We start from the raw sequence: 17,306 nt of genomic DNA, 5'->3' as shown, positions 1-17,306 counted from the left end.
ATCTCCACGGGGATGGTGAGGAGTTTGTGATGTTAGTTGAAGTTTTTTATTTCTTCTATCAAGAGTTTATTTTAAAATAGTGCTGGTATGTACTATTTACTCTGAAACAGAAAGAGATGAAGAGTTCTGTTTAAAAGAGGAGTATGATTTTAGCAGCAGTAACTAAAATCGATTGCTGTTCCCACACAGGACTGTTGAGATGAGAGAACTTCAGTTGGGGGTAACAGTTTGCAGACTTTTCTGCTCAAGGTATGACTAGCCATTTTCTAACAAGACTGTGTAATGCTGGAAGGCTGTCATTTTTCCCTCATGGGGATCGGTAAGCCATTTTCTTAGACTTAGAAAGAATAAAGGGCTTATTATGGGCTATTAACTGGTGGACACTCTTAAGGGCTAAATCGATTGTTTATTTAACCTATTTCGTGCATTATTCCTGTCACTACAGCGGCGTGGTTCTGGTTCTAGGAACTGGAAAAGTCGCTCAGTAGGGAGACTCCGTATGAGGAAGTCATGGACAGAATTCACGCACTTAAGTTAGCTAATTCCTTTATTTTAGACGCCGCTTTGCAGTTAGCGAGATTAGCTGCGAAAAATTCAGGGTTTGCAATTGTGGCGCGCAGAGCGCTCTAGCTAAAGTCTTGGTCGGCGGATGTATCTTCCAAGACAAAATTGCTTAATATCCCTTTCAAAGGTAAGACCCTTTTTGGGCCAGAATTGAAAGAAATTATTTCAGACATCACTGGGAGAAAGGGCCATGCCCTCCCACAGGATAGGCCTTTCAAGGCTAAGAATAAGTCCAATTTCTCTTGTTAAGTGTGTTCAGTCCACGGGTCATCCATTACTTATGGGATATATTCTCCTTCCCAACAGGAAGTTGCAAGAGGATCACCCAAGCAGAGCTGCTATATAGCTCCTCCCCTCACATGTCATACCCAGTCATTCTCTTGCAACCCTCAACAAAGAAGGAGGTCGCGAGAGGAGTTAAAGTTTTTACTTAATTATTCTTCAATCAAAAGTTTGTTATTTTAAATGGCACCGGAGTGTGCTGTTTTTTCTATCTCAGGCAGTATTTGGAAGAAGAAACTGCCTGCGTTTTCTATGATCTTAGCAGGTGTAACTAAGATCCACTGGCTGTTCTCGACATTCTGAGGAGTGGGGTAACTTCAGAAAATGGGAATAGCATGCGGGGTCCCCCGCAAATGAGGTATGTGCAGTACAATATTTTCTGGGAATGGAATTGACTAAGAAAACACTGCTGTTACCCGTATGATGTAAGTACAGCCTTAAATGCAGTAGTAGTGACTGGTATCAGGCTGATAAATGTATGCACAGTAGAGTTATTTTCTAGGGACTAGAATTTGACTGAGAAAATACTGTTAATACTGAAATAATGCTTAAGCCTTATCTGCAGTGGAAGCGACTGGTAGCAGGCTTAGTGATAACTTTGCATGACATTAAAAAAAAAAGGTTTGTTTTTAAAACGTTTACTGGCATGTTATTCGTTTTGGGAGGTACTTTGGTGATGAATCCTTTTGGGCATGATTTTTTTCCACATGACTAACGTATATTTCTGCATAGAAACCATTATATATCAGGTCTCCCACTGTTGTAAATGAGTGGGAGGGGCCTTTTTTAGCGCCTTGTTGCGCAGTTAAAATTCTAGCACAGTCTTCCTGCTTCTTCCTCCTTGATCCAGGACGTCTCTAGAGAGCTCAGGGGTCTTCAAAATTCGTTTTTGAGGGAGGTAATCAGTCACAGCAGACCTGTGACAGTGTGTTTGACTGTGATAAAAGCGTTAAATCTTAATTTGATATCCGTTTTTGGGTACTGAGGGGTTAATCATCCTTTTGCTAATGGGTGCAATCCTCTGCTAATTAATACATTTAAAGAATTGTTGACTATAACTGAATTAGTTCTTTGTTATTCAACTGTGTTTTTTAAAAGCGCTGCAGCGTTTTTTATATTGCTTGTAAACTTATTGAAAGTAATTTCCAAGCTTGCTAGCTTCATTGCTAGTCTGTTTAAACATGTCTGATACAGAGGAATCTGCTTGTTCATTATGTTTAAAAGCCGATGTGGAGCCCAATAGAAATATGTGTACCAATTGTATTGATATTACTTTGAATAAAAGTCAATCTGTACCGATAAAGAAATTATCACCAGACAACGAGGGGGAAGTTATGCCGTCTAACTCTCCTCACGTGTCAGTACCTTCGTCTCCCGCTCGAGAGGTGCGTGAGATTGAGGCGCCAAGTACATCAAGGCCCTTACAAATCACTTTACATGATATGGCTAATGTTATGAAAGAAGTATTATACAATATGCCCGAGTTAAGAGGCAAGCGCGACAGCTCTGGGTTAAGGACAGAGCGCGCCGATGACACGAGAGCCATGTCTGATACTGCGTCACAATTTGCAGAACATGAGGACGGAGAGCTTCATTCTGTGGGTGACAGTTCTGATTCGGGGAGACCGGATTCAGAAATTTAAAATTTTAAATTTAAGCTTGAGAACCTCCGCGTGTTTCTAGGGGAGGTGTTAGCGGCTCTGAATGATTGTGACACGGTGGCAATCCCAGAGAAATTATGTAGGCTGGATAAATACTATGCGGTACCGGTGTGTACTGACGTTTTTCCTATACCAAAGAGGCTTACAGAGATTATTAGCAAGGAGTGGGATAGACCCGGTGTGCCTTTTTTCCCCTCCTCCGATAATTTAGAAAAATGTTCCCTATAGACGCCACCACACGAGACTTATGGCAGACGGTCCCTAAGATGGAGGGAGCAGTTTCTACTTTAGCCAAGCGTACCACTATCCCGGTGGAGGATAGCTGTGCTTTCTCAGATCCAATGGATAACAAATTAGAGGGTTACCTTAAGAAAATGTTTGTTCAACAAGGTTTTATATTACAGCCTCTTGCATGCATTGCACCTGTCACTGCTGCAGCGGCATTCTGGTTTGAGTCTCTGGAAGAGGCGATTCGCACAGCACCATTGGATGAGTCCTTGAGCAAGATTAGAACCCTTAAGCTGGTTAATGCGTTTGTTTCGGATGCCGTAGTGCATTTAACCAAACTTACGGCTAAGAATTCCGGATTCGCCATACAGGCGCGCAGAGCGCTATGGCTTAAATCCTGGTCAGCAGATGTAACTTCTAAGTCTAAACTACTAAACATTCCTTTCAAAGGGCAGACCTTATTCGGGCCCGGCTTGAAGGAAATTATTGCTGACATTACTGGAGGTAAGGGCCACACCCTTCCTCAGGACAGGGCCAAATCAAAGGCCAAACAGTCTAATTTTCGTGCCTTTCGTAATCTCAAGGCAGGAGCAGCATCAACTTCCTCCGCTCCAAAACAGGAAGGAACTACTGCTCGTTACAGACAGGGTTGGAAAGGCAACCAGTCATGGAACAAGGGCAAGCAGGCCAGAAAGCCTACTTCCGCCCTAAGACAGCCTGAAGACAGGGCCCCCTTTCCGGAGACGGATCTAGTGGGGGGCAGACTTTCTCTCTTCGCCCAGGCTTGGGCAAGAGATGTACAGGATCCCTGGACGTTGGAGATTATATCTCAGGGATACCTTCTGGATTTCAAAACTTCTCCTCCACAAGGGAGGTTTCATCTGTCAAGGTTATCAACAAACCTAGTAAAGAAAGAGGCATTTCTACAATGTGTACAAGACCTCTTAGTGATGGGAGTGATCCACCCAGTTCCGCGAACGGAACAGGGGCAAGGGTTTTATTCAAATCTGTTTGTGGTTCCCAAAAAAGAGGGAACCTTCAGACCAATCTTAGACTTAAAAATCTTAAACAAGTTCCTAAGGGTTCCGTCGTTCAAGATGGAAACCATTCGGACCATCCTACCCATGATCCAAGAGGGTCAATATATGACCACAGTGGACTTAAAGGATGCCTACCTTCACATACCGATTCACAAAGATCATTATCGGTACCTAAGGTTTGCCTTTCTAGACAGGCATTACCAGTTTGTAGCTCTTCCCTTCGGGTTAGCTACGGCCCCGAGAATTTTTACAAAGGTTCTGGGCTCACTTCTGGCGGTGCTAAGACCACAAGGCATAGCGGTGGCTCCGTACCTAGACGACATTCTGATACAAGCGTCAAGTTTTCAAAATGCAAAGTCTCATACAGAGATAGTTCTAGCATTTCTGAGGTCGCATGGGTGGAAAGTGAACGTGGAAAAGAGTTCTCTGTTACCACTCACAAGGGTCCCTTTTCTAGGGACTCTTATAGATTCTGTAGAGATGAAAATTTACCTGACGGAGTCCAAGTTATCAAAGATTCTCAATGCTTGCAGTGTCCTTCACTCCATTCCAAGCCCATCAGTAGCTCAGTGCATGGAAGTAATCGGCTTAATGGTCGCGGCAATGGACATAGTGCCATTTGCGCGCCTACATCTCAGACCGCTGCAACTATGCATGCTAAGTCAATGGAACGGGGATTACTCAGATCTGTCCCCTTTGCTAAATCTGGACCAGGTGACCAGAGATTCTCTTCTCTGGTGGTTGTCACTGGTTCATCTGTCCAAAGGAATGACTTTTCGCAGACCAGATTGGACGATTGTAACAACAGATGCCAGCCTACTAGGCTGGGGAGCAGTCTGGAACTCTCTGAAGGCTCAGGGATCGTGGACTCAGGAGGAGAAACTCCTCCCAATAAACCTTCTAGAATTAAGAGCAATATTCAATGCTCTTCTAGCTTGGCCTCAGTTAGCAACACTGAGGTTCATCAGATTTCAGTCGGACAACATCACGACTGTGACTTACATCAATCATCAAGGGGGAACCAGGAGTTCCCTAGCGATGTTGGAAGTCTCGAAGATAATTCGCTGGGCAGAGTCTCACTCTTGCCACCTGTCAGCGATCTACATCCCAGGCGTGGAGAACTGGGAGGCGGATTTTCTAAGTCGCCAGACTTTTAATCCGGGGGAGTGGGAACTTCACCCGGAGGTATTTGCTCAACTGATTCGTCGTTGGGGCAAACCGGATCTGGATCTCATGGCATCTCGCCAGAACGCCAAGCTTCCTTGTTACGGATCCAGGTCCAGGGACCCGGGAGCGGTGCTGGTAGATGCACTAGCAGCCCCTTGGGTTTTCAACATAGCTTATGTGTTTCCACCTTTTCCGTTGCTACCTCGACTGATTGCCAGGATCAAACAGGAGAGAGCATTGGTGATTCTGATAGCGCCTGCGTGGCCACGCAGGACCTTTTATGCAGACCTAGTGGACATGTCGTCCTGTCCACCAAGGTCTCTACCCCTGAGGCAGGACCTTTTAATTCAGGGTCCTTTCAACCATCCAAACCTAATTTCTCTGAGGCTGACTGCTTGGAAATTGAACGCTTGATTCTATCAAAGCGTGGGTTTTCGGATTCGGTTATTGATACATTAATACAAGCTCGGAAACCTGTTACCAGAAAAATTTACCACAAGATATGGCGTAAATATTTATATTGGTGTGAATCCAAGAGTTACTCATGGAGTAAGGTTAGGATTCCTAGGATATTGTCTTTTCTACAAGAGGGTTTAGAAAAGGGCTTTTCCGCTAGTTCACTAAAGGGACAGATTTCTGCTCTGTCTATTCTTTTACACAAGCGTCTGGCAGAGAATCCAGACGTCCAGGCTTTTTGTCAGGCTTTGGCTACGATTAAGCCTGTGTTTAAAACTGTTGCTCCTCCGTGGAGCTTAAACTTGGTTCTTAAAGTTCTTCAGGGTGTTCCGTTTGAACCCCATTCATTCCATTGATATTAAGCTTTTATCTTGGAAAGTTCTGTTTTTGATGGCTATTTCCTCGGCTCGAAGAGTCTCTGAGTTATCTGCCTTACATTGTGATTCTCCTTATCTGATCTTTCATTCAGACAAGGTAGTCCTGCGTACTAAACCTGGGTTTTTACCTAAGGTTGTTTCTAACAGGAATATCAATCAAGAGATTGTTGTTCCATCATTATGTCCTAATCCTTCCTCAAAGAAGGAACGTCTTTAGCATAATCTAGACGTGGTCCGTGCCCTGAAGTTCTACTTACAGGCAACTAAAGATTTTCGACAAACTTCTTCTCTGTTTGTCGTTTACTCTGGACAGAGGAGAGGTCAAAAGGCTTCGGCTACCTCTCTCTCTTTTTGGCTTCGTAGCATAATACGCTTAGCCTACGAGACTGCTGGACAGCAGCCTCCTGAAAAAATTACAGCTCATTACACTAGAGCTGTGGCTTCCACCTGGGCCTTTAAGAATGAGGCCTCTGTTGAACAGATTTGCAAGGCTGCAACTTGGTCTTCACTTCATACTTTTTTCCAAATTTTACAAATTTGACACTTTTGCTTCTTCGGAGGCTGTTTTTGGGAGAAAGGTTCTACAGGCAGTGGTTCCTTCTGTTTAATGTTCCTGCCTTGTCCCTCCCATAATCCGTGTACTTTAGCTTTGGTATTGGTATCCCATAAGTAATGGATGACCCGTGGACTGAACACACTTAACAAGAGAAAACATAATTTATGCTTACCTGATAAATTTATTTATCTTGTAGTGTGTTCAGTCCACGGCCCGCCCTGTCTTTTTGAGGCAGGTTCTAAATTTTAAATTATATCTCCAGTCACCACTGCACCCTATAGTTTCTCCTTTCTTGTCTTGTTTCGGTCGAATGACTGGATATGACATGTGAGGGGAGGAGCTATATAGCAGCTCTGCTTGGGTGATCCTCTTGCAACTTCCTGTTGGGAAGGAGAATATATCCCATAAGTAATGGATGACCCGTGGACTGGACACACTACAAGAGAAATACATTTATCAGGTAAGCATAAATTATGTTTTTCGTTCCTTTCGCAATTTCAGGAACGGACCGGCTTCTAACTCGGCAGCCTCTAGACAAGAGGGTAACGCTTCCCAGACTAAACCAGCTTGGGAACCAATGCAAGGATGGAATAAGGGTAAACAGGCCAAGAAGCCTGCTGCAGCTACCAAGACAGCATGAAGGGGTAGCCCCCGATCCGGGACCGGATCTAGTAAGGGGCAGACTCTCTCTCTTTGCTCAGGCTTGGGCAAGAGATGTTCAGGATCCCTGGACACTAGAAATAGTCTCTCAGGGTTATCTTCTAGAATTCAAGGAACTACCCCCAAGGGGAAGGTTCCACATTTCTCACTTACCTTCAAACCAAATAAGTAGACAGGCATTCTTACATTGTGTAGAAGACCTGTTAAAGATGGGAGTGATACACCCAGTTCCAACTGTGGAACAAGGTCAGGGTTTTTTACTCAAATCTGTTTGTAGTTCCCAAAAAAGAGGGAACTTTTCGACCAATTCTGGATTTAAAAATTCTAAACAAATTTCTCAGAGTTCCATCGTTCAAAATGGAAACCATTCGAACAATTTTACCTACAATCCAGGAGGGTCAATATATGACTACCGTGGATTTAAAGGATGCGTATCTACATATTCCTATCCGCAAAGATCATCATCGATTCCTAAGGTTCGCCTTTCTGGACAAACATTATCAGTTCGTGGCTCTCCCATTCGGACTAGCCACTGCTCCCAGAACAAAGGTGCTCGGGTCCCTTCTAGCGGTTTTAAGACCAAGGGGCATTGCAGTGGCACCTTATCTGGATGACATTCTAATTCAAGCGTCGTCTCTTTCCAAGGCTAAGGCTCATACAGACATTGTTCTAGCCTTTTTCAGATCTCACGGTTGGAAGGTGAACGTAGAAAAGAGTTCCCTGTCTCCGTCGACAAGAGTTCCCTTTTTGGGAACAATAATAGATTCTTTTGAAATGAAGATCTTCCTGACAGAAGTCAGAAAGTCAAAGCTTCTAAACGCTTGTCAAGTTCTTCTCTCTATTCTGCAGCCTTCCATAGCTCAGTGCATGGAAGTAGTAGGGCTGATGGTTGCAGCAATGGACATAGTTCCTTTTGCTCGAATTCATCTAAGACCATCACAACTGTGCATGCTCCAGTAGACAGGATCACCTGTCTCAGGGAATGAGTTTCTGCAGACCAAAGTGGGTCATTGTCACGACCGACGCCAGTCTATCAGGCTGGGGCTTGGTCTGGGATTCCCTGAAAACTCAGGGTTTATGGTCTCGGGAAGAGTCTCTTCTCCCGATCAACATCCTGGAACTGAGAGCGATATTCAATGCTCTCCGGGCTTGGCCTCATCTAGCGAAGGCCGGATACATAAGATTCCAGTCAGATAACATGACGACTGTAGCTTACATCAACCATCAGGGAGGAACAATGAGTTCCTTGGCGATGAGAGAGGTATCCAAGATCATCAAATGGGCGGAGGGTCACTCCTGCCACCTATCTGCAATCCACATCCCAGGAGTAGACAACTGGGAGGCGGATTATCTGAGTCGTCAGATTTTCTATCCGGGGGAGTGGGAACTCCACCCGGAGGTCTTTGCCCAGTTGACTCAATTATGGGGCATTCCAGACATGGATCTGATGGCGTCTCGTCAGAACTTCAAGGTTCCTTGCTACGGGTCCAGATCCAGGGATCCCAAGGCCACTCTAGTGGATGCATTAGCGGCGCCTTGGTCGTTCAACCTAGCTTATGCGTTTCCACCGTTCCCTCTCCTTCCCAGGCTTGTAGCCAGGATCAAACAGGAGAAGGCCTCGGTGATTCTGATAGCTCCTGCGTGGCCGCGCAGGACTTGGTATGCAGACCTGGTGAATATGTCATCGGCTCCACCATGGAAGTTACCTTTGAGACAGGATCTTCTAGTACAAGGTCCATTCGAACATCCAAATCTAATTTCTCTGCAGCTGACTGCTTGGAAATTGAACGTTTGATTTTATCCAAGCGTGGGTTTTCAGACTCAGTGATAGATACTCTGGTCCAAGCCAGAAAACCTGTGTCTAGAAAGATTTACCATAAAATATGGAAAAGATATATCTGTTGGTGTGAATCCAAGGGATTCTCCTGGAGTAAGATTAAAATTCCTAAGATCCTCTCCTTTCTCCAAGAAGGTTTGGATAAGGGATTGTCAGCGAGTTCTCTAAAAGGACAGATTTCTGCTTTATCTGCCTTGTTATACAAACGACTGGCAGCTGTGCCAGAGGTACAAGCTTTTGTACAGGCTTTGGTCAGAATCAAACCTGTTTACAGACCCTTGACTCCTCCTTGGAGTCTAAATTTAGTTCTTTCAGTTCTTCAGGGGGTTCCGTTTGAACCCTTACATTCCATAGATATCAAGTTGCTATCTTGGAAAGTTCTGTATTTGGTTGCTATTTCTTCTGCTAGAAGAGTTTCTGAATTATCTGCTTTGCAGTGTGATCCAACCTATCTGGTGTTCCATTCAGATAAGGTTATTTTGCGTACCAAGCCTGGTTTTCTTCCAAAAGTTGTTTCCAACAAGAATATTAACCAGGAAATAGTTGTTCCTTCTCTGTGCCTGAATCCAGTTTCAAAGAAGGAACGTTTGTTACACAATTTAGATGTAGTCCGTGCTTTAAAGTTCTATTTAGAAGCAACAAAAAATTTTAGACAAACCTCATCCTTGTTTGTCGTTTACTCTGGTGAGAGGAGAGGACAAAAAGCTATTGCTACCTCTCTTTCTTTCTGGCTGAAAAGCATTATCCGATTGGCTTATGAGACTGCCGGACAGCAGCCTCCTGAAAGAATCACAGCTCACTCTACTAGGGCTGTGGCTTCCACATGGGCCTTCAAGAACGAGGCTTCTGTTAATCAGATATGTAAGGCAGCGACTTGGTCTTCTCTGCACACTTTTGCCAAATTTTACAAATTTGATATTTTTGCTTCTTCGGAGGCTGTTTTTGGGAGAAAGGTTTTGCAAGCCGTGGTGCCTTCTGTTTAGGTAACCTGATTTGCTCCCTCCCTTCATCCGTGTCCTAAAGCTTTGGTATTGGTTCCCACAAGTAATGGATGACGCCGTGTTGGAGAAAACAGAATTTATGCGTACCTGATAAATTACTTTCTCCAACGGTGTGTCCGGTCCACGGCCCGCCCTGGTTTTTTTAATCAGGTTTGAAAAAATTTTCTTTTTCTTTATACACTACAGTCACCACGGCACCCTATAGTTTCTCCTTTTTCTCCTAACCGTCGGTCGAATGACTGGGGGGCGGAGCCAGAGGGGGAGCTATATGGACAGCTCTTGCTGTGTGCTCTCCTTGCCTTTCCCTGTAGGGGAGGAGAATATCCCACAAGTAATGGATGACGCCGTGGACCGGACACACCGTTGGAGAAAGTAATTTATCAGGTAAGCATAAATTCTGTTTTTCTTTTGGGTTTTTCTAAAGCAGCCTTTTTTTATTATGCACTTTTCTTTGCAATACAGCCTTAGAATCCTATTGACTTCCATGTACCTTTTTAATTTTGTGTCAGTAAATGTTATTCTAAAAGAAGGATCAGATCAAAATCAAGTCATGTGAGTTGTCTTACAAATAGGAAATAGACTTGGTAAGGAAAATCAGTTTAAAATTCCATGCCTTTATGGGAAGACAATAGTCAACAATATTTGGCCCAGTGTTTAAACTACAGTCATGTAGACCCTCTAGCTCTCATACTGTGTTCTTTATTTGCAGACAATGTATGTTCCCACAGCATAAATTAACTTATCTACTAAGGCATCTCTTCTTTTGCATTGTAGATACCATTGGATTTTAACTCTCTTGCTGTGAATCTTAAAGTGGGATTCAGAGAAATATTTTGCCTAGAAGAATTTTATAAATGTGTTAGGTTTATCTAGTGTTTTCTACTTTTTTTGAGTGTTTGCATATTAGCTAAACACGAAGGGCCAGATTACGAGTAGAGCGTAAAATATCGCAAATGTGCTCTTGTATTACAAGTAAGCTTTGCACTCACAAGAGTGCTCATCCATAAGCTCCAATGGGAGACTCGTTCTCATGCAGTCAGACACGGCTGGGAACCTATTTGTGTTAATTTGTGTATATATACATATTAACACAAGAATATATCTGTATCTAAGCATATTTATAGAGAACACACAGTCCCCGAAAACTTCAATGCAAAGGCACTTTTCAGTTCCGTTTTTTTCCTAACACCCCACATCCACGTAATTTAACCCCTAAAAACTGACGTCTTAGTGCATTTATTTATTTTAAATAAAAATGTTAATTTTTTTATATTGAAAATCCACACTAAAATTTGCGGGCAATTGGGGCACTTTTGGAAAATTAACCAGAGATCTGATATCTGGTTAATTTTTAGGGTGCTAATTGCTAATGCAAGCTTGTGATAGCAATAACCAGCCACTTGTAATAGCTGGTTATTTATCGTGTGAAGGTAAACGGGCGAATTTGCCTTTTCACATGCTTGCAATAAATTAGCGCTCCACTTGTAATCTTGCCCAAAATATTTACTTTGATGTAATGTAAATGTATGAGATCACTTACATTCTTATTTTTCTTTTTCTTTGCCTCAGGATGGAAGATGAGCCAATGGACGAGGAGCCACCTCTGTAGCAAAGTACCTGGTGACAATCCATAGTGTATTCCTGTGTCTTTGTGAAGGGAGATGTCCCTCAGATTTCTACGCCTGCTCTCTGTCCCCAGGAAGATGAGCAGCAACATGGATGTAAAGAACCCTGTGTACGTTGCATCCACAGAATCACAAACAGCAGCACACGCCGTGCCATGCACATCTGCGTTGTGCCACCCTTTATCTGGGGCACTGCTCTCACAGGAGCTTCTGGCAGCTATTGCCAAAAAAAATAAAAAAATTTACTTTCATGTTTTTAACAAATACTAAATCAAAGAAAAACTAGGAAATAGCAGCCTCCTCTGGAACCTTGGTGCTTCAAATTCTACAGCTCACAAGAACTGCGCACAGGGAGGAGGCTCACAGTGATGAAAGCACTGTGCAATTTGTTTAAACCACTTGGTGTGTTCTGTTTCTCAGACATTTCTCCTCTGTCTCAGGAATGGGGAGTGTAACACTGGGACAATTTTAATGTGTGATGAAGAGATACTCTGGAGTCTGTTATTGGAGCGAGGGGCTGGTGACCGTCGTAACCTGGAGAGAAACAGAGCGAAGGATTGTGCCTTGTTTGTTGATGGAACACATTGTTTCAGTTTGGAAGGTTTATTCAGTTAATTCTTTTTTTCCTAATGATTGAAGGACTTGCCTTAAAACCTAAATGCTCCCACTCTCTCTCTGCTGAGAAATTCAGAACTGTGATGTGGCGTCTTGGTGACAAGTGGCAGTTGTCTTTTCTCTCTCATACTCTCTCCTCTCTTTATTTCTGTCTCTTCTGTCTACTATTTTTTAATTTAACTTTTCTAAATCAATTTGCATTTCATGTTTTTATGATGACCAGACTTCTTCACTTACCTCTGCTTTCTGAGCAGAAGCTTTTATTACGATTGATTCTTTGTAAGTATATTTCTATTTGTGCTCAGCTGGGGTAAACTAGACTTCACAGCGTAGGAAGTGTAACCGACCTGTGCAATTCCAGTGAAGTGTTTGTTAGGTTTTTTTTCTGAGTTTTTGTTCATAATGAGTTAATTGCAAGCAAACAGAACATTTCCAATTACCTTTTCGCATTTTTAGGGTTTTTTTGTTGTTGTTTTTGGATTTGTTTTATTTTATTTTCATTCAAAACTTTATATTATGTAATTTTGTAAGCAACTTTTTTTTCTTGTGATAACTTCTCTGTTTTTTTTTATATTGAGATAAGTGATTTTGTTTTGTTTTTTACACTTCAGGGGTAATTTTTACAATAATTTTCCCCTATTATATATTGTAGATATTCCTTTGTTTCTGACCTGTGAGGAGAGGGTTAATTGAGCCTACATGGTTTACTATCCCAGAGGAAGCAGAAGCTTATGCTCACTTGTTACCAAACTAGTAATGTGGCTTTTTATAAAGACCAACAATGTACTGTAAGTGTGCCCTGCTCCTGGAACTGCATGATGGGAGCAGTCACGGATACAATCTCCCTATAGCACTTAAATATCCATGACTGACTTAAAGCAGCATGTCTGACAAACTCTTGGGATTAACTTCAATGCTGCAGAGGAAGCATGTTTTTTTTTTTTCTTTGTAGCAATGTTTTACATATTCCCTATACTCTAAGGGGTTTGTGGGTATGGGGGGGACCTTGCAACCTGCACTTTGACAGTTGTGTTTTCTCATCCCGGCAGCACATGGCATGTATAGGGGAGATAGCCGGAAGTTTGGTGAAAACTCTCTCTCCCCACCCACCCCACCCATTTTCATGTGTCATTTTATCTGGGGGTTTTTTTTAAATTTGTAACCATTTTGGAATTACACTACAGTCACAGAGTTTCCTCCCTTCATAAATGCTCTTGGGAGCCTTGTTGATTGTTTCCTTTGCAGTATTTATCACTTCTTTCTGCTGCGGCAGGAGGTTTGACCATTCAGTGCTGGGTTATATATTTAGGGGCTATGTCTGTGAGAATACTCAGAGAAAATTGCATGTTTTTACAAGTACTCATCTTGTACAACTTACAATATATTCTGAACAGAGATTTTCACACCATGTTTGTCCCCCTATTCATATGCCAGTAGGAGTATGGGATATTTCTGACAGCCTCCCTATGCAGCTGTGCAGGTGCTGCCTGTGGCATAGACGCAAGTGCAGGATTTTAATGTTTACATACATGAGATTTTTCTTGTGGTTTATTACAATATCATTGTTGAACCTTCACCTGGGCTATTTATAGTGCTTTTCACAGAATAATCATGGTAGCCATAAAGGTGCAGGTTTATACTTTTTTTCTTATTACATAGTGTGGTGTCCCCCTTTATATCAATCTCATTCCTTTCTTTGTATCTCCTGCACGTTCCACCTCTCCTTTCATTCCATGTTTTACCTGTTTTATATTTTTTTGTGTACAAAGCAGGGGGTTACACTCCTATCTCCGGGCATTGACCTCCATATAAATATAAATATATATATATATAAAGATAACTATATATAGATATATATATGAATCTATTTTTCTAGGTTTTACTATATACCCTGAGGTTGCATGATTTTAAACACAGCTCAGTCCTATACTGTGTATCTGGCCAAGCTGTCGGGCCATTAGGGTGTGGATAGGACATTATAGTTTCTTTTTCTCGCCCTTAGAAAGAAAGGGCACCAGTTTTGTTCTTTTTCATGGATCAGACAGTGATCCATTTTTTATATATTGGATGAGTGATGATTTTTTTTTTAAATAAAAAAACAAACTGTAGTAAATTAGATCTTGCAGTTTGCAGCGATGCCTGCCAGACACAAGGATACTACTTGTGTTGCACTGTTTCAGGCTTCTTAGGATACCTTTGCGTATGTTTGTGTACATACATATATACACTTTTTTTTGTTAGCCTGTGGTGGAGATACTGCATCATCTGCAGCTGCAAGTATCCATTGTATGTTACATTCAACTTCAGATCCCCTCCCCTTATGCTCATTTACTTTGACATCATTATGGCTTTTCATACACTGTATAAGTAATATTATGGTGTTATTTTATCAATGTGTTTGATGCCTTTCACTGCAGGGAGCTCTCTGCACTGCATGCACTGTGACCCTTACTGTATGCTAATGAATCTCACCAGGTGGGAGTTGTGGATGGAGTCATGGAATAGCACTTTGACCCTTCGCTGGCCTGTGCATTAGGAATCCTGGCTGTTCAATATGCCTGTGCTAGGATTTATAAACAGATCATCTCTCCCTGCTGGTCACATGAATTCAGGAGTGAATATGTTAAGTGACACAGGCACGTGTTATCACTCCCACTATCTCCCAAACATTGTGAGCTGATGGGACCTTCAAGGAGACACTAAAAGTAGCCTGTCTGTCTTCTCTTGAGTTACTCACTGGCAGAGCCTCACATAGCAAACTGGTGCAGTTTCTGCCTTTTTTTATACTGGGTGCTCGTTCTCTCTGTGCTGCCAATGCACTGTGTCTAAAGGAAAACAAAATGCCAACTAAAAACTTTACTGCAAAAAAACAAACAAAAAATAAAATCTTCACCAAGAATCCTTTGGTACATTGTCCTGGAAGACAGGGCCAGCTTTCTGTTTTAGATTGTAAAAGGTTTACACGCTTTAGTGTGATCTTTCCATATTTTGAGAATGAGAAGTGTGTGTATAAATATATATACAAAATATATATATATATATAAAAAAATATATAATTAAATTTATAATCTTAGAGATTTTGATGCATTGCTCATTTGATATTACAAAAGATCTCAAGTGACGGTTTTGTAGCTATGAATTCCATCTGGTCGTTTTTGTATTCACCAACTATTTGCCAGGTTTATGCCTCGGTGTTAATACCTGGGCGCCTTTACTGGCACTTTTCAGTTTATCTGCTGCCGCTGGATGCAGATATTATGTTTATATTTTTTGCCATTTTACATCCTTTTTTTTTTTTTTTTGTCCCCCGACCAACTGTCTTATTTTATTTGTGAGAAAAAATTATTTGAACTTCCTTAGCAAAGCAGTATTTTGTACCACATGATGACACGTGTTAATCTCGTGGTGTAAATAAACAAAATGTTACCAAATGTTACTTATTGTGTTTGTGTGTTCCTTTGTGGTATGGGAAGTCTGCTTTTTGTTTACAGGTTCATTTGGTCACCGTTTTACAATATACGGTTACTGGTATTTGTGCATATAGTTTATATAGTGTATAAAATTGCTTGTTTTCTCTTGGTGTACGTTGTTGGAGAGCATACCTAAGTAGGCTTAAGAGCAGTAAAACACTGTCTGGGAGCTAGTTGTTAATTTGTGGCTTACCAGATGTGTTCAGCCCAGCTCCCCAGTAATGTATTGCTGCCTTTTAGCCTACTCATCAGCAAAAGGAGATCAAGAGAAGAAAGCAATATAGAATTAGAAAGTCGTTTAAAAGGATAGTGTTTTTCAATCATTGGTTTTTCTTTTTTATTATATAATAAAAAAAAATCTAAAAAAAAAAAAAAATTGGTCCTCCAATAAAGTTTACTTTATAGCGTACAAGTTCTTCTACTAAACAAATTAAAATTTTTCATCAAATGGATGAGAGTCATGAGTCACATGTGGGAGTATTCCCATCCTGACCACTAGGAAGAGGCAAAAGACACCCCAACACACCAGAACTTTAAAATTATTATTATTATCGGTTATTTGTAGAGCACCAACAGGTTTCCGCAGCGCTAAATCCATCCTATTTCTCATGATCTCAGTGATTTTTTTGTTTTGCCTCCTTGATGAGAAGTGAGGTGAAAGTGAAATGCAAGATGATCTACTCATCATTGAAAGGAGATCCTCTATCTGATCTGAGGTCCAGTTCCTCTCGCATTAACCTTTCGTTCAGAGTGGTAGACAAGGAGTTCTCAGTCCTGGCAGTCAAAAAGTATTTTATCAGTGGGAAATGTCACAGGCCTCCCTAGTGAAATGTGGACTTGTTCAGCAATCCCCCTGGTCTACAGTGAGCTGCCTCCTTGTGGGATACACAGCCCTCTCCCAGGTTAAATGTGGTCTTCTTCCCCAATCCCCTGGGTTTGTGGATGCTGTTACTTAGATCTTTGGCATCATACACTGCAAGGATGGACTTGTCTAGCAGCTGAGGTAAGAACAGTGGGCCGTGTGTTATTAGTATGAACACTGTTCACATACTTCACATAGTCTGGTACATATGTTTATACACTATACACCTTATGTTAGCAGTTCTGGACACTTTTGTAAAAAGTTTTTTTTAAGGTTACTGTTGCTTTAAATTTAGCTCAGTTGGCTTAACGAGATCAGAAGTTGCTTCTGAGCTGAACACCTCTTTTTCTTCATCTCTGCTAAATTTCTACTTCTTACCTTTGGGTTCTTGGCTTTATCACTCACCCATAGCTCAGATGAACTAAGGGTTATTTGTTTCCATCTTAATGGGAGGTAGAGTCCACAGCTTCATTCATTTACTTGTGAGAATTAAGAACCTGGCCACCAGGAGGAGGCAAAGACACCCCAGCCAAAGGCTTAAATACCTCCCCCACTCCCCCTCATCCCCCCCAGTCATTCTTTGCCTTTCGTCACAGGAGGTTGGCAGAGAAGTGACAGAAGATTCTGGAGTAGTCTCTTATGGAGGGTAGTACTCTTCAGAATGGGACTGGAGTTTTAAGTAGTCCTGTCGCTCTCAGTGAGAGCATGGGTGAATGTTAGAGTCCCGGAAATGAAGGTAGAAGTCTTTCTGCGAACCCATCCCAACTCAGATTAACAGCTCCTTTAGCAATCGGCATTGACGAGTTTCACTGCCTGCTTTTATGCTCTAAGTCCATGTCAGGAGAAATGCTACTAACCTGCCACACTTGAAAGGCAGTGTTCACGTTTCACAGCGTTGATTCTGG

The 17,306-nt window shown here is 42.0% G+C and overlaps 1 protein-coding gene across 1 annotated transcript in view; it reads left to right on the top strand.

Annotated features, from left to right (window-relative positions):
* HDAC4 (histone deacetylase 4) overlaps nucleotides 1-15,505 on the top strand; it is a gene marked incomplete in the record, with an annotated part of 933,145 nt that extends 917,640 nt beyond the window's left edge. Inside the window, 1 exon segment of the mRNA XM_053698885.1 lies at nucleotides 11,399-15,505. Coding sequence (XP_053554860.1) covers nucleotides 11,399-11,438 — 40 coding nt within the window.
* Nucleotides 15,506-17,306: the final 1,801 nt, after the last annotated feature.

This window comes from Bombina bombina, chromosome 1 (assembly GCF_027579735.1).
Source record: "Bombina bombina isolate aBomBom1 chromosome 1, aBomBom1.pri, whole genome shotgun sequence".
Classification (NCBI taxonomy): Eukaryota; Metazoa; Chordata; class Amphibia; order Anura; family Bombinatoridae; genus Bombina; species Bombina bombina.
The sequence above is the reverse complement of the archived record's forward strand: the minus strand, read 5'-3'. Positions and strand labels throughout refer to the sequence as shown.